The sequence below is a fragment of the Acanthochromis polyacanthus genome, chromosome 9, assembly GCF_021347895.1.
Source record: "Acanthochromis polyacanthus isolate Apoly-LR-REF ecotype Palm Island chromosome 9, KAUST_Apoly_ChrSc, whole genome shotgun sequence".
NCBI lineage: Eukaryota > Metazoa > Chordata > Actinopteri > Pomacentridae > Acanthochromis > Acanthochromis polyacanthus.
The window spans coordinates 17,796,886-17,824,478 of record NC_067121.1 but is presented as its reverse complement, the minus strand read 5'-3'; the positions used below and the strand labels follow the sequence as shown (position 1 = coordinate 17,824,478).

Genomic DNA, 27,593 nt, shown 5'->3' with positions numbered 1-27,593 from the left:
ATCTGCTACGTTAGGCACTGTCAAGCTTTAAAATGTGATTATAGGTAATAGGAAATTTGACTATTGTTCCTCAAATGTTATTCTGAAACAATAGTCTCTTTCTGTACAACCATTCTGCTGAACACCGTTAGAAGATTTTGACAATGAACCTCACTGAATGTCAGACTGAGTATTGAAAATGCACCTAAGTGCATTTGCATCATCAAAAGACCAACTGCTGTGTTGACAAACCTTGTTACTGCTGCACAGACAATGATAACCTACATACTATGATACAGAAATAAAATGTTGATTACTGAAGAAAACATCTTCAGTTATAAGGAGGGTCCTTTCAAAGATGATTTCTGAATGAATTTCTGGATGCCGAAGTTCTCTAAAATTCCCACTGATTGTTGTGTGTTTTGATTTGACTGGCTATGAAGAAATTGTGTCAGAGTCAGAAGAGTGGGAGAAGTAAAGGAAATCCTTTGTTTGAACTGAATCTTTTCAAAGTAGCTACTTACTGGAGGTCAGCCACCAGTGACACATTTCCAGTTAAAGGGCAAAGTGAGACATACTTGGTAGTGATGAGTGCTTTTGCCTCAGTTGGGTACTGTTGACACAAATTATTCACTGAATGATAAAATGGGAAAAATTGTATTTTCACTCTGGTTTTTACTTCATCCTCAGCACATCCCTGCAGTCACACAGCAGTGATGCAATACGAGGTGAAAGCCCTTCAGCACAGCAGACTCTCTGTGGTTTAGGTTTGCTAATTAATTAGTTTCAATTAGTGTCAGTGTCATACTGTTCTGATCGCATTCAAAATGTCTTAACATTATCAGAAGAAGCTAATGCATTTCATATTAAGTCATACAGTAGTGTAAAAGTAGTAAGCGCATAATCTTGCTTTCTTAAATTTATTTAACGCTTTTGGACAATCAAACATTTATTCCTCTCTAAAACAGTGCCCATTAATGAAGGGGATCTTCTCACACAATACATAACATTAATATGTTATTGTCATGGTTTCTAGTGGAACCTCCAGCACCCCCTAAAGCCCCCTCCCCCTCCAGCTCTTCCCCCTATGCTCAGTGATCCCACTGCAGTCTCCATCAGGATACACTCCTACTGCACCACCTGTCAGCCTATCAGAGTGTCTACCTGTTCACTGCCATGCACCTGGGACTCATCACCTCATTTGCACTCTGCATATATACCAATCAGTTTACTACACTCTGTGCCAGACATTTGTATCTTGTTTATTTGTGTGTCTTGCCTGTTTTTTTGTGACGATCTGCATTGGTCTGTCTGTGTGTCTGCATTTCTCAAGAATGGATTAACAGATTTCAATGACATTTTCAGGAAAGGTCAGAAATGACACAGGGACCAAGTGATTAGGTTTTGACAGTGATGTGGGTTAGTCTGGATCCACGAATTTATAAAAGATTTCTGTATCATTGCAAGATAATGGCATCGCATCACTGTAACTATGACAACAAGTGAATGCTACATCAGCTGCTTGCTGATGACGACATGATTGTGATCCTACCACAAATCGACCACTGCAGACGTATTGGGACTTAACCGTTGGAAATGAATGAAAAATTGACTACATTGTCACACACATCACACACAGACATGCATGTCTCACCAATTCCTGCTGTCCGCTACATATTTAGATCATGCCATTCGGTATTCATACATAACGTACTCATGCATAACACACAGCTGTGTTCAGCGCAAGGTAAATTTGTTTGTAGGTACATTTATATTAAATGGCCATATTCTGTGTTGCTGTGATTTCTGATCATAAATTAATAACCAAATGCTGCATTTCTAAACAAACAAAAAAAAGTAAAAAAAATGTTGCTTTTCTGACAATTCCATATGGGGGAATGAACAGCCTTGGTGGAGTACTGCGCTCTCCAAGTCTTTCTTTAGTTCTTCCTGCACTTTTGCCTGGTTGGATTGAGTACCGGTTTGAACTGTACTACCCTCTGCCTATTCTTCCAAGTAAAGTTGTGATACTTGATTAATGACCGTCTGATGATTCTGCATGTGCATCCTACCAGAACTATGATAGTTGCAGTCATTTTCATAATTTGAATAAACAAACAGACAGACTAGGGCATTACTGCATTGGCACTGAATGTTCGCATTCAATGTAGATCATGAGATACATAAACACAAAAGGGCACCCAGAGAGTGGCGTATATACAGGGACCGTGCCCTGTTATGCACCTGTAGTATGAATGAAACACATTTTCTGAGTTAACACAACTACTGAAAAAGCAATGTTTCCAAAGCCTGAGAAGACATATACAGTCAGTCCATAAGTATTCGGACATTGACCTAATATTCAGTGTTTTCATCCACATAACTGTCGCTCACTGGATATTTTCTGTTTTTCCAGACCATTCTTTATAAACCCCAGATCAGCAGTTTCTGAAATATTCAGAACAGCCTGTCTGGCACCAACAATTATGTCACATTTAAAGTCAATTCTTTCTTCCCCATTCTGATGTTCAGTTTCAACTTCAGCAAGTTGTCTTTACCACATCTACATGGCCAATGCATTGAGTCCATGCGACTGGCTGATTAGCTATTTGTGTTAACAAGCAATTGAACAGGTGTACCTAATAAAGTGGCTGGTAACCGTCTATGCAAAATGTCAAAAAAAAAAAGGACAAATTCAAAATGTAAAAATGTCATCTGTTGTGTGCCAAACTATAAAGTCCAACATTTAAAAACAGTTTGGTGTATTTTATGCCCTCATTAGACAATGAAAGTAGAAACAAAAGATGATTCATGGCTGCTGACCTTGGGCACCAAAATGTTGAAATACAAGTCTGTCGCATTATGTGCTGAAATACTGTATGTCCATATATAAGCTGCCATTTTTTCAAAATGGTCAAACACTTGGAACAGGTGTGTCAATGTCATCCACACCTCTCACCGTTTTTCTGAAGCTCCTCCAGAAAAATAAACCAAGTCTGTGTAACCTGCATGTTAGTCCTTGATGAAACACCTTACCTTATTTCACAGCACTACCTCTATTACATTGTGACATACAACTTTGCATTGCTACAGATTAAGAAAGGAAAAAGTTACAAGGAAAGAAAAGAGAAAGAAGAAGAAATGATAGCTAAGGCTGAGGTCCGTTTGCTGCTGCTAGTATTCACTGTGAAAATGCTATTACAGCCTGTTATAGCCTGGTGGCTGTGACTTTGCTGCTTGGTGTGTGTGTGTGTGTGTGTATCTTGACAAGGACACAGTGTCTGGCAGCGACAGCTGGATAGAGACAGATAGCCATGGGAAATATCATTTCTGCTTGTTAAACACACACAGTTGGGTTTTCATCACTTAAGAGGGTATTACATTGACTTACTCTGATCTCCTGGAGACTTCCTCCACTTCTCACCACATTACAGAAGCACAGCTGACGGCATCTACCTGCATTGTCGGAACTGCAAAGTCTCTGACCACAACAACAAAAAGATCAGAACTCTGTCACTTCCATACAACCTTATTTATGCTTGGTACCTGCATTTGCAAGGCCCTGAGCATCTTGAAGGAACTGACTGAACCCAGTTTCAGGAAGCTATCCTGGCTTGGCAAGCGTTTCTTCCCTTAAGCTGTGAGGATCCACAACAGTTTCCACAGACAGTCCAACACCTCCAATCCCCTCACATAAACTATAACAGCCAGGACAAGTACCTCAAACCCCTTTCAAGACTGGAACACTCGAACAGCAATGACTGCACATCACACGTCTTTGCACCTCTGTTGAAATCCACAGCTCTCTGTGGAATGTATGAGCTGCATTATTTGAAATTTATTTAAGGCAGTGTAATTACTATTGAAGAGGTAGTTTCGGAAAACAGTCCTGACTTTCTCTTAAGGTTGTGTGGTCTTCAGGCCTGCTAGGTTTTCTAGGTTTGTTGCACATATTGTACCTAAATGTGGAGCCAGTAAAGCACTGTGGTCCAAGAACAAAACATTGCATTTTCCTCCATGTTGCCATACACATAGTACATAACAGAAGTGAGTACATGCCCCGTGAGATATCTGTCATGGTCTTAGGCTTCTACCTTTGTTTTTTTGACTTCTTTGTGTTTGAATCTCTTTGTCTGTGTGTAGGTTAATACTTCCTGTTTTATTTTGAAATAGCCTTTCCTTGTGTGTTACTGGTGGTCCTCCCCCTTTCATTGATTTTATTAGTTTCTCCTGTGTGTCATCTCCCCAAGTGTTTAAATAGTCTTCATTTGTCTTGCTTCAATTGATGCCAATGCTTTTACCTATCTAGATTTTTAGTTAATTTTTGCCATGCTTTTCACTCATGTGAACTGTGATTTGCTTTACATCAGGATTTTCATTAAAACTCACCTTTTGTTTCCTAAATAACTGCTGTTGGTGTCTGCTTTTTGATCTTTACTCATTGATTAATAGGAAAGTCACTTAAATGTCAAATGATTACATACTGATTCACCTCCCAGTAAATGACAAGTAGAATTTTTCCCCTCTTTGAAAAATATTACAAAACTGCTACGGTGAGTGCATAATCCTGGCAGTGAGAGTGTGGTGATATGGGGCTGCATGGGTGAAAAATGTGTTGGAAATGACATTCATAGATGGTACTATGAATACATGTGAATGTACTAAAACACTCGCAAGATGACTCCCAGTCCGCAGAAGAGGAATATCCCAGCATGAGGATTCCAAGCCCACTGCCAAAAATCAAGGTTTCTAAAGAAGAACAAATAAAAACTACGACATGGACAAGTATGTCATCTGCCTCAAATCCATCGGAACAAAGTTGGAAAGTAGAGCAATACAACCGTACCAGCAAAAAGTAATTAAAAAGAAAATTTAACTGAAGAATGATTAAACATCTCTCTAGAAATTTTTTCAACATTGTTATCCTCTGTGCCAAGAAGCATCAATTCTGTCATGAAAATTCCAACTAGACATCCGGAATATTGACAAAAGATAAGATTCAGTCTCCAGTAAGGATTTGTATTGAGTTCCTGCTGTGAGACCTGTATTTGTTACAGAGGGGAGCAAGAGAACCCAAGCGCAGACACAGATAACTGGCTGCCAAGAGAATAAATGACAGACCTTTATTAAATCAAATAGCTAAACCAATACATAAACTAGACACTGAGCTAGAGGGAGCAGAACAAAACCACTACTCTCAACTCTATAAACCAAAACTAAGAATACAGAAACAGAAGTCTACCAATACTAAACTCAATTCAATTCAATTCAATTTTATTTATATAGCATCAATTACAGTCAAATTGTCTCAAGATACTTTACAGAACCCATATGCCTGACCCCCAGAGCAAGCCCAAAGGCGACAGTGGCAAGGAAAACACCCTTCTAACAGGGAAAAAACCTCGAGCAGAACCCAGCTCTATATAGGGGGGACCCATCTGCCTGCTGGCCGGGCGGGTTGAGAGGGACAGAGGAAGGCAAGGGAGGGGTGGGAAAGCAAGGAAAGTATACACACATTTGGATACATGTATGACAAGATATGTGACACAAACAAAGTATAAGCTAACATTGAAAACTGACTCATAGTTTACTCTTATGATGTACGGCTCTGACATTAAACATACTCCATATATAGCTAGCAGTAAAATTCAAACAGTATGTAAGTTAGCATAACAGTATAGTGAAGGCGATGCAGAATTGACTGGTGGAAAAGGGGAGTTGGAAGCAGAGGGCTGGAGGAAGGTCAGCAGCAGCATCCCACAGTGGACATGGTGGAGACTAGACCAGTTGGTGGAACAGCAACCACAGACCTGAAGTATCCAGCTCTGGGGCCAGGGACACTCAGAGAAATAACACAGGGGCAAACAGAGTGAATGTACTGCAATAACGGTATACATATTAAATGTAAAGGTAGATAGAGAAGGGCTCAGTGTGTCAAGAGAAGTCCCCCAGCAGCCTAGGCCTATAGCAGCATGACTAGGGGCAGAACGAGTCCAAGAGGGAGTCAGCTGTGGAAACAAGGACACAGGCCGAACCCCTCTGGGTCACCCAGTCAGCCCTAACTATAAGATTTGTCAAAAAGGAATGTTTTAAGCCTGGTCTTAAAAATAGAGAGGGTATCTGCCTCCTGAACCCAAACTGGGAGCAGGTTCCACAGGAGAGGCGCCTGACAACTGAAGGCTCTGCCTCCCATTCCACTTTTAGAAATTCTAGGAACAACAAGTAAGCCTGCAGTTTGAGAGCGAAGAGTTCTACTAGGATAATATAGTACTATCAGATCTTTACGATATGATGGAGATTGGTTATTAAGAGCTTTATATGTCAGAAGAAGGATTTTAAATTCTATTCTGGATTTAACAGGAAGCCAGTGAAGAGAAGCAAGTATTGGGGAAATATGATCTCTTTTGCTAACTCCTGTCAGTACTCTCGCAGCAGCGTTTTGGATCAACTGTAGATGTTTAAGAGAGCTATTTGGACAACCTGATAATAAGGAATTGCAATAGTCAAGCCTGGAAGTAACAAAAGCATGAACTAATTTTTCTGCATCACTCTGAGACAGAATGTTCCTGATTTTTACAATATTACGCAGGTGAAAAAAGGAAGTCCTACAGACTTGCTTTATGTGTGAGTTAAAGGACATGTCCTGGTCAAAAATAACTCCAAGATTCCTCACAGTAGTACTGGAGGCCAATGTGATGCCATCCAGAATAACTATTTGCTTTGAAAGCGAGTTTCTAAGATGTTTGGGGCCAAATACAATGACTTCAGTTTTGTCTGAATTTAGCAGTGGGAAGTTAAAAGTCATCCAGGTTTTAATGTCCTTAAGACAATCTTGCAGTCTAGCGAGCTGGATTAACTAAACAGAGCTAAGGAGAGGTACTTACACGGAGGGGAACTGACAACCGAGAGGGGGAAACGAGACTGTCCTCCTTGAAAAAACAACCACTTAGGTCGTCTGTACATGCCCGTATTACGACCGAGTGTTACGTTTTGAAGTTAAGCGACCTCTAGCGGTTGAGTAAATATCGACACTCCAGTGTCCGTCACCATGAACAAACTTTGACCTAACACTAACACTAACCTTAACCCTAACCATAACCCTACCCATAACCATAACCCTAAACCCGTCTTGCGAAAGTGAGGGAAAAGCTGTTTCGCGAGGGAAAAGCTGTTTTGCGAATTAAATCCTGTAATGCCTTCCTGTCTCCCGTAGGGGCGCTAACCTAAACACGCTCTCATGGGTCGTATTCAGGGGCACGTTACATACGACATGTGTGGTCGTATGAGTTTGAGGGCTTGTTGGGGAAACAGGCTGGGGAAAACCCAAGAACAGACAGGAGAGCAACAGAGTCCAAGAGAGGGGAATCCAGGAGTGGGGAGAGCAGAAGAGTCCATGTAGCAGTACAGAGGTGGCAGGTTTGGTGGGGAAACAGCTTCTATGATCCGACAGAGACTCTGGCTGTGTCCGAAATGGCATACTAACGTACTACATACTACATACTCAATGTATACTACGTACTATAAGTATGATTAGAATGCCAACCATTCACACTGTAGTATACTACTACGTTTCCCATAATACATTTCAAACCTCCAACGACAAAAACCAGAAGTATGGCTATCAAATATCTCGGCTGAATGCCGGCTTCAGGTCGATTTTACGCTAACAAACAGTCGCATAATTAATGTGGCAATTTCAAGCCGGCACTCCTCATGCAGTTATTAGCCAGATTATGCGAATCGTTTCAATTGTAGCTGCAGGCTACTGGAGGTAGCTGCTACTTGTTCTGTATGCAAAGCGAGCTGCTGCAACTAGCTGCTAGCATTCAGTAGCACGTTGTGAGGCATCTGACAAATTTAAAACGTTGGTCAGAAAACGCCTATTTCTCAAATCTGTGGGGTGATTGGGATGACTACTTAACCACATAAAATAAAATAAAAATCGCGCCGGTCAGGCCACAGATCCCGCGGAGGCTTCCATTTCGGTGGGTAGCTCGCAAAACATTATGGGGCGGTTGAGTATGACTAGTGTGGTTACCGCGCATACTTAAAAATTTTCCAGAAATAGTATACATCCGGGTATTTCTCGCGTACTCAATCTTTTCATACTATCTAATGTGAACGCACTACATACTTATTTTGACGTCATACTTAGTATGAGTATGCCATTTCGGACACAGCCTGAGTGACTGAGCAGGGTTCAAGTAGTGAGGAGAGCTTGTAGACAGGTGAGCTGAGTTTAAGAATTACTGCAGCTGACAGTCATTGGGGTAATCAGCAGGCAGAGTGCAGGTAGAGGAGGAGGGCGAGTGGCAGGGAGAGAGAGAGACACGAGGGAGAGGTGACAGACAGGGAACCAAAAAGGCAGGACAAAACCGAAACAGATCAGGAAACAAGAAAGGAGGAAAAAGAGGAGGAAAGGGGGAAGAAGGTCAGGGGCCAGAGCAAGATCCTAACAGTATTTTTACAGCTGGAGATAATGCATCAACTGGCCTTCTGTGTACCCTCACATTAGCAGGAGGAAGATAAAACTGGAAACTGGACTCATCTGACCACCGAATCTTCTTCCAATTCCCAGTGTGGATGGCCCCAATGGTAGCGTTTTCCATGATTGTCACTGCCATGCCATGTCTCCCTACTGTCAGTGGGGTGTGTGTGTGTGGCTATTGTTGTGGGGACCTAATGTCCCCACAACCATAGGAAAACCAAAAGAAATGTCATTTGTGGGGACCTCATTTGGGTCCCCATGAGGGGAAACAGTGTTTTCTTGGCCATGTTGTTGTTACTGAAAAAAGTAAAAGTGCAAAAATGTTTCTTTAGGGTTAGCCATTGTTTTGGTCTGGGTTAAGGTTAGGGTTGGGTTAGGGTTTGGTTTTGGTTTTACCAATCAATGGCACTGGCCTATTGATCCAAGGTGTATAATAAAAAAATATTTGAATTTTGGAAAAGGGCCCTAATGGAGGCCATTTGTAATCGAGGTGGTTAAGGTTAAAAATCTAGGGCAGGGATAAATAATTTATATATTCGAAGGAAAAAAAGGGGGGGGGGGGAGAAGAGGTCCATTTCTCACTACAACCTTGTATGTAGTATCGCTCCACTGGAAGGGTCATGCCCCTGGTCCAGTAGACCTGGGTTCAAAAACCATCTCATGCCACCTGCCAGTCAACACATTTTGTTGGAAAGCTTTTATCCTTAAAAGGGGAAGGGGATAAAAAAGGGGGGGGGGGATTATATATATATATATATATATATATATATATATATATATATATATATATTTTTTTTTTTTTTTTTTTAATTATACAATTTTTGATATAAACCAATTGAGGTCTCAAGGCAGTTCCCTAATAAATTAACAAAGATCGGTGCTTTAGGAAAACCAAAAGAAATGTCATTTGTGAGGACCTCATTTGGGTCCCCATGAGGGGAAACAGTGTTTTCTTGGCCATGTTGTTGTTACTGAAAAAAGTAAAAGTGCAAAAACATTTCTTTAGGGTTAGCCATTGTTTTGGTCTGGGTTAAGGTTAGGGTTAGGGTAAGGGTTAGGGGTTAGATATGAATGGGAGTCAATGGTAGGTCCCCACAAGGATAGGAAAACACAGTCTGTGTGTGTGTGTGTGTGTGTGTGTGTGTGTGTGTGTGTGTGTGTGTGTGTGTGTGTGTGTGTGTGTGTGTGTGTGTGTGAGTGTGTAAATGTATGTGTGGGCGTGTGCGTGCATGTTAATTGTCTGGAAAGTGCTACATAAGTAAAGTTTGATTGATTGATTGATTGGTCAATCACAAATTAGCCCCATTCTCGATCATACCTTACTCTGTTTTACTCTAAATTAAACAATAATTTGCCAAATGAACATCATCCTGGAGTCTAAAAGAGACGAAACTAGAAATGGAATCCATAAAGTAATGAGGAAAATGTTTACCATGGCAACAACTTAAGGAAAAAGTAGCATTCATCATAGATGTCTGTACGACCGGAAATTTAGACTAGAAAGAATAAATGTATAAGGTGCTTTTTTGTCATTTTTGCTACTTTTACTTTTTTTCAATCTCGAAAGATTTAATTGCGTAGACCTTGCTCGCCTCGAAAAATCACGGGCACTAGCCTGCAGCAGCTTGACAATGTTTATCCAGCAAGAGCCATTCAGAAGGCAAGGGTCGTTTTAACTGACCCACATCACCCTCTGCATGCTGAGTTTTGGCTTTTTCCATCTGGGAAGCGGTATACATTCCCTAAAAGGGCCAAATCAAACAGATACCTCAGACATTTGTTCCCTCAGCTGTAGGGTTTTTAAATAACCTTTAGGCTTGTGTCCTTGCACTGTAGGCAACATATATGGTCATAATAACTTACCTGATGACATTCATAATTATATGTTTCTATGTATTGTATTATACAGGTTTTTTTTTAAAATGGTATGAACTTCATTGTCGACTGCTGTTGCAAATCAAATTGCTCAAATTGTTACAATAAAGATTTTCTAATCTAATTTAATCTTTGGCAAACCTCTCATTGCTGGTTGACATAAAACATCATTAACACTGTAACAACACAGGAACATTGCCACAGAAACCACATTGACAAGTATACTGCAAAATATAGAGATATGCCTGATGCTGATAGGATTAGTCAGCATTAGGTTGGTTGTAATAGTCTTTAAGTTATATGTACATGTGCCACACTTTAGCTTGAATGTTCATATTCCAGTGCATATTCCATGTGGTGGATCCACTGAAAACCGGTCTGTTTTTCTTCTTTCTCTACTAAGCCCATTGGTAGGCAAATTTGTAAAACCACATGTTACGGTTTATTGGTCATCACACCATACTCTCATGCCTTTCTCTGCCACCATCTCTGACTCTCCCTCCCACCCCCCTCCTTTTAGCTTTTGAAGTATTGAGCACAGAGAGATTATCTTCACTTTATTGTCAAAGAAGGGAATGTGATGATACGAGCAAAAATGTAACTAATCAGCAGCGGGCTGTAATCCACAGAGACTAGAAGGACAATGCTGATGGAATCCAACTCTCCGCTCAGGAATGTATGACAGGACTGAAAAAGCTGCAACACTGGCCAGAGGAAATCTGGCTAAATACTGTACATGCTATACTGGAACTCAAACAGTGCTTTGTCTCGCAAATTAAAAAAAAAATTATCTGGTCAACAATAACTACTGACCTCATTTATTATTGTTATTTTAATAGAGGACTACAAATGATTGAGACATCACCTGGTAAAAGGTTCAGAATACTTTTACAAATACCAAAAAAAAAAAAAAAAAAAAATTAAAAATGTAACAATTCAAAATAAATTAACTACTTGAAGATATAAATCAGACTTGCTCATCCCTTAGGTGGTGTAACAGCACAAATAAAAAAAATAGTTACAACACACAGCTCACTGTTGTTGTAAGGGTCATGGGTGTAAAGTTTCTTCTGTGGTGCCATGTCATGATGCCAGGCTGAGCACCAATAATGGCTGATTCCAGGTAAACCGGTCCAGCAGAAAAATTTAAAGCCCTACTTGCTTGACTTGTTGACATTGTAAGCCTCAGACTGTTATATGCCCCAATGACTTTTCTCTTACTATGCTTATAAGTGTAATATGTCAGGTTTTATGTTGAACAGAGCGAAGGACTACTGAGAGGCTTCTCAAGAGGATTTTAAGACAGAATTTTAACTGACACTGAATTACACAATTATCTTAGCACATCTACTTTGATCACAAAATGACAACTGACCTGTTTGACAGTTAATATGCAAACTTGTTTCATGTAAGTTAAATATTTACACTTAGCTGTAAGTTACACACAACATTTGGATATTTATGTCATCCATATGATGTATTCATCGGTTCATTTTTCCTTTTCAAACTTGTTGAAATTAGTGCAGTTATTAATGCACTAATTTATTTGCCGATTTTTTTTCTATCCTCAGCTATTATGTGTGACAAAGTCACTTACCAGTTCAGTTCCACGACTCTCTGGGGCACTAAGAAGCCTTTGACACTGACCTCTAACAACAAACAAGCAATTGCGACAACAGTGACAAGTTTTTGTACCTCTCCTCCCTTCCTTCCTCCCTCCCTCTAGCTGACAAACAGTAGCTTGAGCTAGATAAAAATAATGAGGTCTCTTCCCAGAACAGAGGAAGCTGACTCCAGCACAGATACTTTTTGCTTGACAAGAGAACTTTTTGCCTTCATCACTGAAATTGGCTGTGATGACAATGGCTTGCTCACTGATCCTCACCCTCAGGCAGCTGAAAGGGACGGGTGGAGGGAGACTTGAGGTTTTGATGTCACTGAAAATGTAGCATTCAGCAACCTCATCAAGCCCTGAAGATCTACTGTATTATGGTAATGTGGGGCAGTGAAAGCCACACGAAGAAAGGAACTTTATGTTTAAGTAAGTTGCTTGTGGCTGTTGTTGGCATCATTGTACCTTCCTGACCAGAACACTGAAATCAAAGGATGTGTCCTCAGAGTCCATTTGTACATATCATAAACAAACAAGCTTCCAACTTCGGATAACTGTGCTCTCCAAACTAGGGCTGGATGATATGGCTAAAACTTTTATCACGATATAGCTCTTAATTTCGGTCAATACGATATAATTCCGATATCGATATAACTAATATAAAAGTCGCAGAAAAACTGTTAAGAATGCACATTATTTTGACAGGACGCACCTCCAGTGTAAAATTTTAGAAATAAAAACTACAAAAAATTAATGTTCACCTTTTTATTTAAGAAATTTGAAATCACTGTCAAATAAACACAAAAGTCTCACCTTTTTCAATACAAATAGCTTTAACTTTAAACTACAATACAGTTATACCATTGTTATAGATTCAAACAAAGGTGCTTCAACCAGGAAAAAAAAAAGTGCTCAGAACTGCTGCAATACACACAAAAAAAGAGTGAGCAACAAACACAAATGCTCCTGGCCCAGAGTTTAGTCGGTGCCCGAAGCACTGCAGTCTTGTCCAGGAGTTCAGTTCAGCGGCTTTGATGATATTGGTCCCGCTATCTGTGGTGATGCAGACCTGCTGATCCTAGCTGAGTCCCCAGGACGCAAGCGCATCTTTAAGTCCGGCTGCAACAGCTTCGCCGGTGTGATCCTCGGGAAAATAGACCGTCTGGAGACATAAGCTGACAAGCTTCCAATCTTGGTCAATAAAATTAACCGTCAGGCTCAAGTAAGGCTCGGAGGTTCTGCTTGACCACAGGTCAGCTGTGGTCGCAAATTTCGTGACGGACTTCTTCAACTGCTCCTCCACCCTCTCTCTCACTTCACCATAAAGTGCAGGTATGGCTGTGCGTGAAAAATATTTACGTCCGGGGAGCTCGTATCTGTGGTCGAGGACTGACATCATTTTCCTAAACCCCACGTTTTCCACTGTAGTAAACGGCATCATGACGTTTGTGACGGCCTTGGTTATGTCTTTATGGCGTTTGGAGTTCTTGTCATAAAGCATGAAAACGGCGATCTGCGTTTGCTGCATGGGCTTCTCTTTTGACTCCGCTGTCGCTGCTGCTGGGGGTGATGCTTCAGGTACAGGTTGGCTCAACTTTATGGTGCTTTATCTTCTGACTCTCGGCAAACTCTATCGAGTGGAAATGCTTCAGATGGTGGAACAGGTTCGATGTGTTCCCGCTGCTAGTTGGCACAACTCTCTGGCATATTTTGCAGCACACTGAAACCTGAAGTTTATCGGATTTTCGATAGCCGAACCACTTCCACACCACCGAATTAGTTTTTCCTCTCTTATCAACTATTTCGTCAGCTTTTTCTTCGCTTGTGGTAGCTTGTTCAGTCACGTTTACATTACGGTCATGGGCACTCATTTTGTAGCTTGCCGCGGTGGGGCTTTGCTTGCTTGAACAGCATGTGAAACGCTGTAATTACATACTCTAATGTACTATATCGAAATATCGAAAATGTGTTTAAAACTCATATCACCGTTATTGAATAAAAATATACTGCGGTATATATTGATATTGAAATATTGTCCAACCCTACTCCAAACCATTTATGTTGAAAAGAATCCTGAAGTAAGAGCAGCAGAAATGGCAGATGCAATCATCCATGGCAGTAATAACTGCGCAGTGTGGAAATAAACTCAATTGCAGGTTGGTAGATGATCATTTCTTCGCACTACAATAAGCAGTTACCTTCAGTACCATTCAAAACTTACTTAGAAATGTGGTAAATGACTGTTCCAGCTGGAAACAGCTGATTGTTAATGGAATATCTCCATAGGGGTACAGAGGCCCATTTCCAGTAGTCCTGTGTTCTAATGCTACATTGTGTTAGCTAATGGTGTTGGATGGCTAAATGATGATTGGAAAACCCTTGCACAATTATGTTAGCATATAAAAATGTGAGTTTTCATGGAAAACATGAATGAAATTGTCTGTGTGACCACTAACTTTTGAATGGTAGTGTATATGTATATTTACTCATTTTCAGAGAAACAAAATGCTCATGTATTTCAGGGTCAAAACTGATCACTGCATTCAGCTTATCATATGCATGCGTGTTACATAAGTAAGACCTGAAATAAAGACCACCAGCCCTTGTAAGGAACAGGGTTCCAGTCTGAGGAAGCTCCTTTAGCTACATATGGAATGTGGATGCCCGGTTTCTGATGTGATGAAGAAGAATTCTTTAATGCTGCACTCGTCAAATCAGTCAAAGCAGGTCACTGTAAACTCAGTTAACTGTCATGCCATTAAAAAGCTGTCACTTTAGTACCTGTCTTTGTGAGAGATGTTGGACAATCTCTCTCCTACCTTCCTTTATTATACAATAGATCAATTTATCAATGATTCAGGGAGGCCATAAAAGTCATAGAAGTTTTATGACAACAGCAGAAATTCTCAAAATCTAATTAAGTACACTTTGAATTTTCAATCTGAAATCAAACTGAGGAGTTGATTCAGTGCGATTAACAGAGTGTGTGAAAGGAGTTGGAATGGAGAGGTTAAATGGTTAAATTCTACATCACATTCTATTAAAAGCATGAGGCTGCCACTGACTCTGAGTAATACTGAACAACAACAACCCAAAAAAACAACAACATAGAAGTCTTTTCTATTTATTCATTCCTGTATTCCTTCAAAGCTGCACATGTAGCACTGAATTAACATATGACTTAGTCATGTAGCTTCATTATAAAGTGTTACAGAAATGTCCTCAGACAGACAATAATAGTCTGTGCACACAGAACACACTCACTCACACATTCACATTGCTGTTGGCTCTTTGACTCATCTGAAGCTCGTATCTGTAAAAAGTAACATTATCTGACTACATCAAGGAGAGCAGAATTATTTTTTTTGCGAATAACAATGAGGTAAATCCTGAACTGCTACTGTACATCTCAGTGTTTCTTTTGTTAGAGAGCGCATGACCTTGAAAAGAAATTGTTTATTATATGGTTAAAGTTATTGTTCCTATTCCTTTATCAATATATTTAGCTCTGTTCAAAGTTTCTGCAACCTGTTGTATTTGATTTGATATGTTCGATAATGGTGATGAATGAACGTGCTTTTGTATACAGTGCTCGATTTAGACGGTCGCCAGGTCGCCATTTGCGACGTTTTTAGTCGCAAATGGTGACCTGGCGACCGTCTAAATCGAGTGCTTGATCGAGCTGAATCGCCTATCATGTTTTCTTTATGGAGGCAGCCACTTTGTATGATGCCATCAACCTCCCATGATTCCCGTCTAAATCGAGCGCTGGTATAGTAAACATAAATAACTTTTTTCTCTCCAGCTTTGTCTGTTTATTAGTACGTACTATGCAGCGTATTTCCAGTTTGTATTAATTTCCAAATTAATACAAAATTCCAAATTTTGATATCAGCTTAGAAATTTAAGTGAAAAGTTGAATCAGTGAAAAATATCCATGAATACCAGAATGTCTCCGTATCTACTGGCTGCTTTTCACTGTAATGACAGCAGAACTGGAGCAGCACGGATTCTACCAGTTTGTTCAGCAACCAGCAGATCATTAAAGCCCTAGAAGTTGTGAGGATTGGACGTGTTTGTCCAGTGCATTGCACAGATGCTCAATTTGTTGAGATCTGAGGATTTGGAGGCCAATCAACACCTCAAACTCATTGCTGTGCTCCTCAAACTATTCCTGAACCATTTGTGCTTTGTGACAGGGCGCATTATCCTGCTGAGAGAGGCCACAGCCATCAGGGAATACTGTTTTCATGAAAGGGTGCACATGGTCTGTCACAATGCTTAGGTAGGTGGTTCGTGTCAAAGTAACATCCATGTGGATGGCAGGACCCAAGATTTCCCAGTAGAACATTACCCAAAGCATCACACTGCCTCCATCGGCTTGCTGTCTTCTCATAGTGCATCCTGGTACCATGTGTTTCTCAGATGCACCTAGTCATCCACATGATGTAAAACAAAATGTGATTCAACAGAGCAGGCCACCTTCTTCCATTGCCCTGTGGTCCATTTCTGATGCCCATGGGCTCAGAATTTTATTTTTGGTGTTTTCAGGAGTGCACAGGGGTCAGCATGGACACCCTGACTGGTCTGCAGCTATGCAGCCTCATGATGTTCTGTGTATTCTGACACCTTTCTATCAGAACCAGCATTAACTTCTTCAGCAATCTGAGTAACAATAGATCGTCTGTTGGATCGGACCACTCGGTCAGCCTTCACTCCCCACATGCATCAATGAGCCTTGGCTGCCCATGACCCTGTCACCGATTCACCACTGTTCTTTCATTGAACCACTTTTGATAGATACTGACCACTGTAGATCAGGAACACCCCACAAGAGCTGCAGTGTTGGAGATGCTCTGACCCAGTCGTCTAGTCATCACAATTTGGTCCTTGCCAAATTCGCTCAAATCCTTACGCTTGCTCATTTTTCTTGCTTTACTCAAAAATTGCTTTTGCTCCCTGCTGACAATATTAAATAAAGTTATTTTACTTTGTTACCAAACGGTCCATGTGGTGTTTTTTTATGTGCTGGAGTGAAATAAACAGTCAATGCCATGACTGAACATTATCACCTTGACACCGCTGTGTACAGATGACAGTCTCAAAAACACAGATTGAACTTTAACTGTCTCATACAAGTGTGTGTCTGTGTGTGCATGCATGTCCACTGGATGCTTGAGCTCTGCGTTTCCCCAGCTCTTTACAGCTCTTCTATCTTTTCACGCGAGTTCTGATTTTCTTGGACCATGCTGCATCTCTGAAGCTGCAATTCACTTTTCAATGTATATGAATGCCAGTGATTGTGAAAATCCATCCATCCATGATCTATACAACACTTGATCCTCATTAGGGTTGTGGTGGGGCTAGAGTCTATCCCAGCTGACTTAGGGTGAAAGCAGAGGACACCCTGGACAGGTCACCAGTCTATTGCAGGGCTACATAGAGAGACAAACAATCATACTCGCATTCACACCTATTTTCTGACAAAAATCATTCAAATCTACTGTCAGCAGCTATGCTGGGAGATCAGCAGTATATCAGCCATGAAATGGTTTCAAGCCACTTTTCATTTTCCTATTTTCAAAGTCTTCTTAAGCAGCTGCTGCAATTCTCTGCTGAGCCAAATTTTAGTGAAGAATTCTGTCATTGTCTCTATTTCTGAAACATATCTGGAGTATTTCTCTTGTGGCAGAAAACTGTATTTGACCTTGAGGGTGTTGTTGATGCTGGGATACTAAGCAGGACTGTTCAAATGCTCTTGACTCAACAGATTCCCACTGACACAATTTCACATTGCCTCTGTACGACTCTACACCAAAGACTTGAAGGAACAGTTCTCCTCTGGGGATCTGGGAGCCACTAAAATAGTGGAGAATGCTTTTGAATGCTTACAAAGGAACTCCAGGTGCAATGTGTTGCTCTCAAAAATCCATCCTTTAACTGTAGCATCGACTAACGTGTTCTCAAATTGTGCCTTATTGTAAGGTTATGGTATGGTTTGCTGCCTTGGATCATGTTTTCTTTAAGTATTAAAGCATACTGTTGAACTGACTTGTGCTTATTTTAGGAGTTGGAGAGAGGCAGCTTACCTTTGTTGGAGCTATTTCTTGTACACTTGCTGGGCTTGTCCTCCACAGCAGGACGTGGTGTCTTTCCATTTAATCGTTGTCCTAATCGAGCTGAGGAAGTTTGGGTCTGGCTTTGGGTGGGAATGGGTCTCTGGACCAGGTTCCCCTCACTGCCTGCCCTCATCAGTCTCTCTCCAATCCGCAGCATACATGAGCGATTACCTTGTAGCTCCTTTTTTAAGTTGGGGCTTTGAGACCCTGCTGATCCAGGTCGACCCATATGGGAGGAGGACTTGGACATCTTCCCTGCTGGGGTGAGCAGAGCGCTGGTTAGATATTCCAGGGTTAGCTTCCTTCACTAGAGCCTGTTTTTTTCTGCCCAACTTTCTTATTTCTGCTTGATCTTCTTCTGTCTCTTGTTTCCTGGCTGCCTCTCCTCTGTGTCGAATTTCTTCCTCTACAGAGGAGAGCTGAAGATGGAATTATTTTGTTTGTGTCATGTTTTGTCTTCTAAAAGTCTTGATCTTGTTATTTGTAACATTAAGAGTTTTTGTCCTTCCAGATGTCTTCCTCTTCTTCTGTCTCCTTCCTCTCTGTGTCTGGATGCTCTTCTGAAGTGCTGAAGATGTCTTACTTTTGTCAGGCTGTCTTTTCAGCTTTGCGTCACCCTCTTCATCTCCTGGGATTTCTGTCTCAGTGCACACTACCGTTTTTCAGTTTTGTATCACTCTTTCTGTTTTGTTGTATCCTTCTCCTTCATCCCTTGGTATCTGTGTACCCCAGGACTGTGCCTGTGTGATCAGTGCAGAAAGCAGTGACTGTTCACAGAGTGTAAAGTCGGTTCACACTGTTTTTCCCTCTTTTTCTCTTGCTGTCTCTCTGCCTCTGCTCCCTCTGCGAGTCTAAACTCCTCTGGGAGAACTGTCTCCCTTCTCTCTCTCTCCCTGCCACCTCCTACTCTTTCTCTCTTTTCCCACAGTGAAATCTATCGTTTCCTTTTTAAATCCCTCCCTCTGCTCGCTTTTCTCTCTTCCTTACCCTCTCTTGACTCAGCTGTGTTTGCTGTAGGCTCGGCTGTTGTCAGTTTACACCATGTTAATCTGTGTTTATGTCTCAATTCTCACATTAGCTCAAACTAGAAACTGTCATCTTCTTTGTTTCCCTCCACTCATCTTTGTCTTTCATATCGCTTCCTCTTCCTCCGCTAACACAACTCCAGTAAGTCATCTTGATGCTAGAATTCTGCAGCACACAGAAATAGACTAACTGTCTGCACAAAGATGTTGCCTACAAAAACTGTCTTCTTCCAAATTAGTCCAACTTGATTTTTTTAAAAAGAAATCATGGGTGCAGAAGTAACAAGAAAAGCACTCAGACAGAGAAGTACGCCACCAACGCTGCTCAGTCGTTGTGTCATTTCTGAGGGACAAATCTTTAAACAATTTGTGGTCTGCAGGTGAATTTGTAGTAGCATCACAATCATGGGATCGTCAGCAGGACATAGCATTCACTTGTAGTCATAGTTGCATTGATGCCATGACACTATCTCGCAATGATACAGGAATCCTTAAGAATTCTGTGGATCCAGACTGTAAGCCACATCGCTGCCAAAATCTAATCACCTGGTCCTTGTGTCATTTCTTACTTCCCTGAATTTTTTTTCCAAATCTGTCTGTCCGTTTTTGAGTAATGTTGCAAACAGACACACAGACAGATGGACAGACAAACCAGCAGTGATTGTCACCTAACTCCACCGTGTTCCTTGGTTGAGTAACAATAAACAAAAGCAGTTCAACAACATTTTGTCTTGGAGTTTGCGTTTCACACCAGAATTTTCACTTTTATTCCTTAATAAGGATAAAATATAGCAACTCGAGTATAAATATTTTTGATAGTATCACAGTTTGCTGCTTGATGCTACAACTCAGTGGTTTATTGCATAACATGATATTACATGATGTGATATAAACCAATTTGAAACTTCTTACTGATAACGGAGATAGATTATAGCAAGGTGTTTTTTACGAAATTCTTTTGATGTCTTAAAGTTACTTCTATACCTTCATGTGGGTGTAACAGGTCAGATTAACCTCCCGGCCAAAGTATACCCGGGTTTATACCTGCAAAAGCCGTAAACAGACAAATACTCTTTATGGTTTTCTGTCCATCTGTCCCATTTTATTAACACAATGTATCAAGAACACCTGAAGAGAATTTCGTAAAACTTGGCACAAATATTCAATTGGACTCTCAAATAAACTTATGAGATTTTGGTGTTCAGAGTTCACTGTGACCTCACAAAACATGTTTTTCACCAGTAAGGTGAAGTAAGTAAGACAGAATATCACACAAGGGTTTACATTTGATGCGTGACTGCATTTTATATCCAACAGGTCAAAGGTCCACTTCAGTGTGAGAGACGTTCTGGAAAAACACTTTTCTGGCCATTATTTAACGCCATGGACAGAAGGGGAGATGAGTAAAAATCAAAACTGGACTGGTTGGCCTACAACCACAAAATGGTAATTGTAGTTCACTATGGACCAAAAGAAATCTAATTTTGAAATGTGTATACGCAAAACAACAGTATATATACAAAAATAACAAAGTAATTACCAACTACTCTGAGAGAGAGTGCGAGAGAAGAGGATGCAGAGGGTAGGGTTAGATGGAAGCAGACAATTCACTGTGGCGACCCCTGAAGGGATAAGCAGAATGGAAAGAAGAGGACTCTGATCCAACTGATCCAACTAAAGATGTTGTATCAGTAAATAACTTCATCAAGCTCATGTAAATCCAGAGCATGCAATACTCCCACCCCCTGTGCTGCAGTACTACATAAACATAGAGCAACACATAATTCAGCCCATGGGTATGCACACTGCATGTCATCCCAGCAGGCATTAGCATCCCCACAGCATGCAGCATGTAAAGTAAAGTCTGTCTGAATACTAATTCCTCCTCATTCTAATTGGACTGTGGCATTCAGCATGTAATCCAAATGCCAACATGATAAACCACACTAAATCCAACACATCAAAGAGTTGTTTGGCTCAGTTCTTTTGTCATGTTTTGCTGTATCTATCATGATTTGTTTTACACTCGTGAGGCCTCTGTAGACTTTCTGTGCTTTTGCTTTCACACTAGTGCCATTTTTTGACAGTTTATTCCTTTGTGTTTTTTTATAGATGGTGTATGAAATTACCTGATTCTCTTATTTTATGTAATTTAACTGTAGCTATTGTTAAAGCTTATGAACAGAAAGAGAGGACCAAAATGCAGACAATTTCTACAATTCGACAATTTCTACAATTTCATTTAGCAGATGCTTTTATCCAAAGCAACGTGCATCTGAAAGTAGATACATGTCTATGGCCTGTAGATACAGATCACAGACACTTGAGAGATTTAAAAGGCTTATTGAGAAAGACTGTTGTCAATGCCTGAGGTGAATGTTTAGCAGGGAAATCTTTTGAGCAAGAGAACACTGAAGACTGAGAGAGGCCAGAGACTAGGCCGATGAAGTGCTAAATGCCCGAGGAGGGAGAGCGCTGGTAACCGAGGAGCTTGGTGAAGAGTGAGCTGGCAGACGAGGAGCTGGAGGACAAGCAGGTTGGAGAGCTGGCTGGGGGCTGTTCACTACAACAAGCAGACTGACACATGAGGCTGGAGCTGAGTAAAGAGACAGTATGAGCTAGCAAGACCAATAACACACATTACTTTTTAAACTGGGTCATGCTTGAGCTCCACCTCCAATCCATTCTATAACCTCACTCCACATATTGAAAGACAAAATGACTTTAGTGTTGCTGGAAAGTAGGCAAGGTAAGTTGGTCTAAGAGCATCTACTACCGCTGAGGGTAATGGTGTGGTCATGAGTGTTGGAAAAGCTGGTAAACACACTGGTGGAGGTGATGAGGCAAAGAGGCAAAGATGAGGCTAGTGTGTCAGCTACAGGTTGTGCAGGAGGTCCTCAACACCACCAAAACCAAGGAAGTCATCATGGACTTCAGAAGGGACCGGAAAGTGATACAGTCCTCACTCCATATCGGTGAATGGGAGGTGGGGAGGGTGGACTCAGTCAAATTCCCTGGCATTCACATTACCAAGGATCTGACATGGGAACTAAACACATTCAACCTGGTGAAAGACGCCCAGCAGAGGATGTTCTTCCTGAGGAACTTGAAGCTGGCTGGTGTGACTCCACACCTGCTTTAAACTTCTACAGAAGTACCGTCGAGAGCATCCTCTGTCAGGTCTGCACTTTGTGGTTAAGTGGCTGCACAGCAAAAGACAGAGAAGATTTGTTCCGGCTGGCAAAGGCGGAACAGAGAGTCGTGGGAGTTGAGCTCCCGGACTTGGACTCTATGTACACTAAGCACATGCAGAGAAGAGCACGGGCCATCTGCATGGACATCAGCCACCCAGGACACTCCCCGTTTGTCCCATTGCCATCGGGGATGAGATACCGTGCCATCAAAACGCGGACTAGCAGGCTGAGGAACAGCTTTTTCCCCAGAGCTGTAGCCCCCTTTATACCACCCACTTTCCTCTCCCCCACCCACAAACATGCACAACCCAGAACTGAAACTCTTACCTCCATCCCATCCAGCTACCCCCTTACCCTCCTGCTCTCAAACAGAGACTCACTGATGGATTATAATACTAAAGAATAAATATGCGAAATATGCTGCTGAAGAGCCTTTAAGTCCTGTGTGTTTCAAGTTGGAGCTGCCAAAGATCAGCACATTCTCCTGCCCCTTGTTGCTGCTTCATGGTTTGTGCTGTACATGGTTTGAGAACCCCATAATCCCTGTTGTTTTAGCAATTTGGCCTTTGTCTTAGCTGTCCGGGTTTTTACACCTCTCTCTGAGTATTAGAACTGAACATTCACTCAAAGGCCTAATGTGTTGATTTAACAGAATAATCTATGTTAGCCCAGATGCTCCAGGAGAAGCACCTACTTATATGCTAGCTGGTATTCAGTGTTTTGTTTTACATAGTCTTTTGCTGTCTTCTTATCGTCCTTCTATAAATATCATATGTTCACGCAATGCAGAGAGAGACTTGTTTTCCTGTTGTCATGACTCTTTAAAGGACAAGAAGCAAAATGGCTGTAATAGTGTGTATGTGTGTGCGTGTGTGTGTGTGTTTGCATGAGTTAATACAAGTTATTTTTGGTGATGCAATCTCCCCAATGAAGCACATAAACACACATAACACACCCACACACACACACTACATGGACGGGCACACATAAGGGAAGATATAAGAACAGTACAGTGGCAAAAGAAAAGAGAATATGTAACCTCAGGGCATAAAAAGAGAGGGGAAAGAGAGTTAGAGCAAGGAAGAGAGGGGGATGTCAGTGCAAGGTGAATTGGAAATGACATGGTGCGGGAGAACAGGGAAGTACATGTACAGCATCCCAGATTCAGCATTTGTAGCAGGGATTGGGAAGATGGAAGAGCTATGTACGTTGCTACTCAATATTACCACATTATGACCAAGTGAATAGCATATGGTATCTTAGAATAAGATAATATAAACTTTATCGATCCCTCTCCAGGGAAATTTACGTTACAGCAGCTCGATACAGAAGGCATGAAAGAAGCAGGACAAGAAAATAAAAGAAATAACAGGGATAAAAAAAGAAAGATATAAAAATAAAGGTCTGAATGATACATTCCCTTTAATTATGTGAATCTCTTGGATGTCTTGGGCATTACATGGTCTATTTAGGCAATCCTAAATGTATCACAGTCACATGTGCACTCATGCACACATTGCTTGGCTTTGACAAACTGACATAATTAAATGTGACAGAAACAATGGAGCAGCTTTTGGAGCACTAATCAAAGGTAGGGACAAAATAGTTGCTTCAAATAGTCAACACAACTGTACATAATTCCATGTTTTAATCCCTATCCACTAATTGGACTAATACTGATTAATAAATAACATTTCTTCACAGCAGATGGAGGAAAATATCTGTTTCAATTTTATTATAATTTTTTTCCTTATCAGGAGCCCTTGGATGCTACCGTAACTACTACAAGCATCTAAGAGGGAGTTAAGGACAATAACACTGACACAGGTAATGACAGAAGTGTTATGAGACTAAAAACTGGTGGAGGAGTGTCCAGTTTTCTTCTTCTGTCACAGTAGTGACAACACACTTGTCAAGGAAATTTTCATCACAAAATGGTAAATGGTCTGCACATACACTACCGTTCAAAAGTTTGGGGTCACTTAGAAATGTCCTTATTTTTGAAAGAAAAGCATTTTTTCAATGAAGATAACATGGAATCAATCAAAAATACAGTCAAGATATTGTTAATGTGGTAAATGACTATTCTAGCGAAACACCTGATTTTTAATGGAATATCTACATAGGTGTACAGAGGAACATTTCCAGCAACCATCACTCCTGTGTTCTAATGCTACATTGTGTGAGCAATGTTGGGTTTCAATGTCTTGCCGTGTACTTTGGCACATGGACAGTCCACAGATCAAACAACCAACCTTGAACTTAATGAACAAGCTGCTTTAGATACTGTCCCAAATTTCTCAGAATGGACTTTACAATCTCAGTACACTCTTATTTTTAGATCTGTGGGTCTGCTGAGGTCAACCTCTTCACAGCTACAAGTCAAGCAAGCAAATTCTTTATGCTGAGGTGACAGTATAAGGCAGAAAAGAAAAGGACAGAACTAAAGCTGGAAATTTTAACCTGCAAGAACCTAAAAAAAGTTAAGCTTCTCAACTGGGTTTTCTAACTAACTAAAGGGGTTTTGTTTGTTTGGATTTTTATTTTTTGCATTTAAAGAAGATGCCAATGCAAAACTGATTCCAGACCAGCTGAGCAGGATTGTTCTCAGCTTTCTTGGAAGGTGCAGTGCGCAGGCTCCGCTTCCTTGACAGAGTACTAAAGTCCAGCACAGCTGAGATTACAGAAGCTCAAAAAATAAAAATTTAAGAAGCCATTGGTTGGGATTCAAAACGCATCAGAAAGAGACAGTGACATGGACATTGACAGATGAGTCAATAAATCTGTCTTTAGCAACTGTTTGATTTAGGGGTAATTGTCTGAACTATATGTCATGGGTTTGGGTTTTTGTTGCAGTTGTGGTGACTGTTTAGTTTTGTCTGTGTCTCCATCCTTTTGTTTCTATGTACTCTGTCTCACTCTCTTTATTTACTTCCTGATTCAGCTTAAATTGTCTTACCCTGCATGTCTCTGGTATTTTTTGTTTTCTTCTGTTGTGTGCGGTTTTCACTTGTTTTATTGTCTGCCCTGCCCTCATTAGTTCATCAGCTACTCCTACCAACTCCAGCTCCAGCCTCTGGATCCAGCCCAGCTCAAAAGCCAAAAGCTTTAAAGGCTAATTCCGATAAAACAGTCAAAATCTGTATCATTATCTTTTTGAGTCATTAATTAAAATATCACAGAAAAAAGTGTAGTTATTTCTCATATCTCAGATTCTTTATTTTACAGACAGTAAGTCCAAGTTGGAATTCCAGATACAGTCACAGTAGCCTGTTTGAAAAAGATACTTTTATTTTTACTAGTGTATTAAACAATCCAGGAAGCCCAGCAGAGCATGGTCTATTATCATTCAAGCCCCTGTACTCCTCTTCTCATTGGTTGTCATTCACCCTTCCCCTCAAACCTGATTGGATGACCATAGCACGGGAATTTTATTAGTAATTAATTTATTAAAATGATCATGTCCAGCTTTTTTTAAATTCGTCATTTCCTTTTTTTAAAAAATAAAAAATTACAAATATGGCAGATGGGGTGTGGCTAAGGGAGGGACTCTATGACATGGTGGCCTCTCATTGGACCCTATACTATAGGCCACCCTATGATGTGGCTGTCTCTGACTGGGACCTGTCAAAACTTGATGAAAAGTGTCTCATTGGTCCCTATGATGTAGCAGACTCTGATTGGACCCCATCGGTCAAAGTCCCATCCCCTCTCGTAATGTGGCAACTTCAAATTGGGACCCGTCAAAATTTGATGAGAAGTGTCCCATGTTACTCTCTGACACAAGGACCAAGTGATTAGATTTTGGCAGTGATGCGGCTTATAGTCTTGATCCATGGATTTGTTTAAGATTTCTGTATCACTGCGAGATAGCACCATGGTGTCACTGTGACTATGACTACAAGTGAACACCACTTCAGCTGCCTGCTGACAATCATATGATTGTGATCTTACCACAAATTGACCGTTACGGACTTATCGGGACTTATCCGTCAGAAATTATTCAAGAAACAACTGATTAAATTGTGTTGATGTTTCCCAGTCCCATCAATTACTGCCGCCTGCTACATATTTAGGTCATGTGATTCAGCCTCCATACTGTAGGATTTCTGATATATGTTGATATATGTGTTTAAATTGTTTGTAAGGGTTTTCTCCACCAATTATAACCGTAAGATTATAATAATGTTTCTCCACCAATATTAATGTAGGGATAATGTTTGCTCAAATGGGGTTAAGAGTTTCATACAGAATTATTATATAGTCTACCTGATATTCGACCAGCGAAGTATTTAGATTAGACAAATATAATAGTTAGCCTATGAAACACTTCTTGTTGCGCCATCAAGAAGAGCTTCAGGAATCATAAGGGGAATTATTTAGCTTGAAAGGTTATGTATAAAATTGAGGTAGCTGGAATCTATACAAGTTAGGGACCAAGATGTGAACAACAAAACAATTGAGGCACTGAACTTATATTTATGTACATTTATTACACTAAGCTAAACAATAACAACCACAATAACACACATTAAGATGAACAACAACAACAACACAAAACGAATAAGATGGTGAGATGTGAATGATGGGAAAAGGGAAGGAAGAGAACACAATATTTCAGTGTAACACTGGGATTAATATTACACTTAAAATATGAGGTTCTGAAGGAAAATGTATAAATAGATCACACCTGAAAGCAGCCGTCAATTTGATAGTTTGCTAATTTGTTAGCCTGTAAATATTATCTTTGAAAAGATAATTTGAGAAAGTTGCACCAAGTTCCAGTGACTGAAAGGTACTTGCGTGCCGTGATGATGATGATGATGCTGCCTTGGTGGATGGTCCGGTCGGCCTTGGTTGATGTGGGTCGGAACAACGGTGGACAGAGTGGAGCCTCAGAGGGATGGATAAGCAAGTCAGCTTCCAAATTCAGGAGAACTCAGAATGGTGCTTTCAGGAGAACTCAAAAGAACTCTGAGAGTGTGGAGGACTCACAAAATTCAAGAGGACTCAAAATGGTGGTTTCAGATATGGTCTTTTAAAGGGGTGCCTTTGCATATCATTAACTCAGCAGGGGTCTGGTACATCCCCTGTCAGGGAAGGCTGATGTCCAGATGTCCCACAGAGTTACATTTTCAGGAAATTTTCTGTAACTTTCCAAAATATTAAAATTTGTTGAACATGGTTTATCTAGGAGCATTACTGATAGATAGCTGATTAAAATGGTACCAAACATGCTCATATGTGATCGGCAGACATGTTAAAAATTATGACATTGATACTAATCAGGAGGAATAAAAT

General features: G+C 40.7%; 1 protein-coding gene across 5 annotated transcripts in view; it reads right to left on the bottom strand.

The window, feature by feature from the left end:
- si:ch211-207d6.2 (sickle tail protein) overlaps nucleotides 1-19,008 on the bottom strand; it is a 122,399-nt gene extending 103,391 nt beyond the window's left edge. For 2 of the 5 annotated variants that reach the window (XM_022209750.2, XM_022209751.2), the window contains exon 1: nucleotides 18,044-19,007. In XM_022209750.2, coding sequence (XP_022065442.2) covers nucleotides 18,044-18,323 — 280 coding nt within the window. In that variant the 5' untranslated portion in view covers nucleotides 18,324-19,007. Of the gene's footprint in view, nucleotides 1-18,043 lie in introns of all 5 variants that reach the window. The other 3 variants (XM_051953285.1, XM_022209752.2, XM_022209753.2) reach the window with 3 other exon arrangements.
- Nucleotides 19,009-27,593: the final 8,585 nt, after the last annotated feature.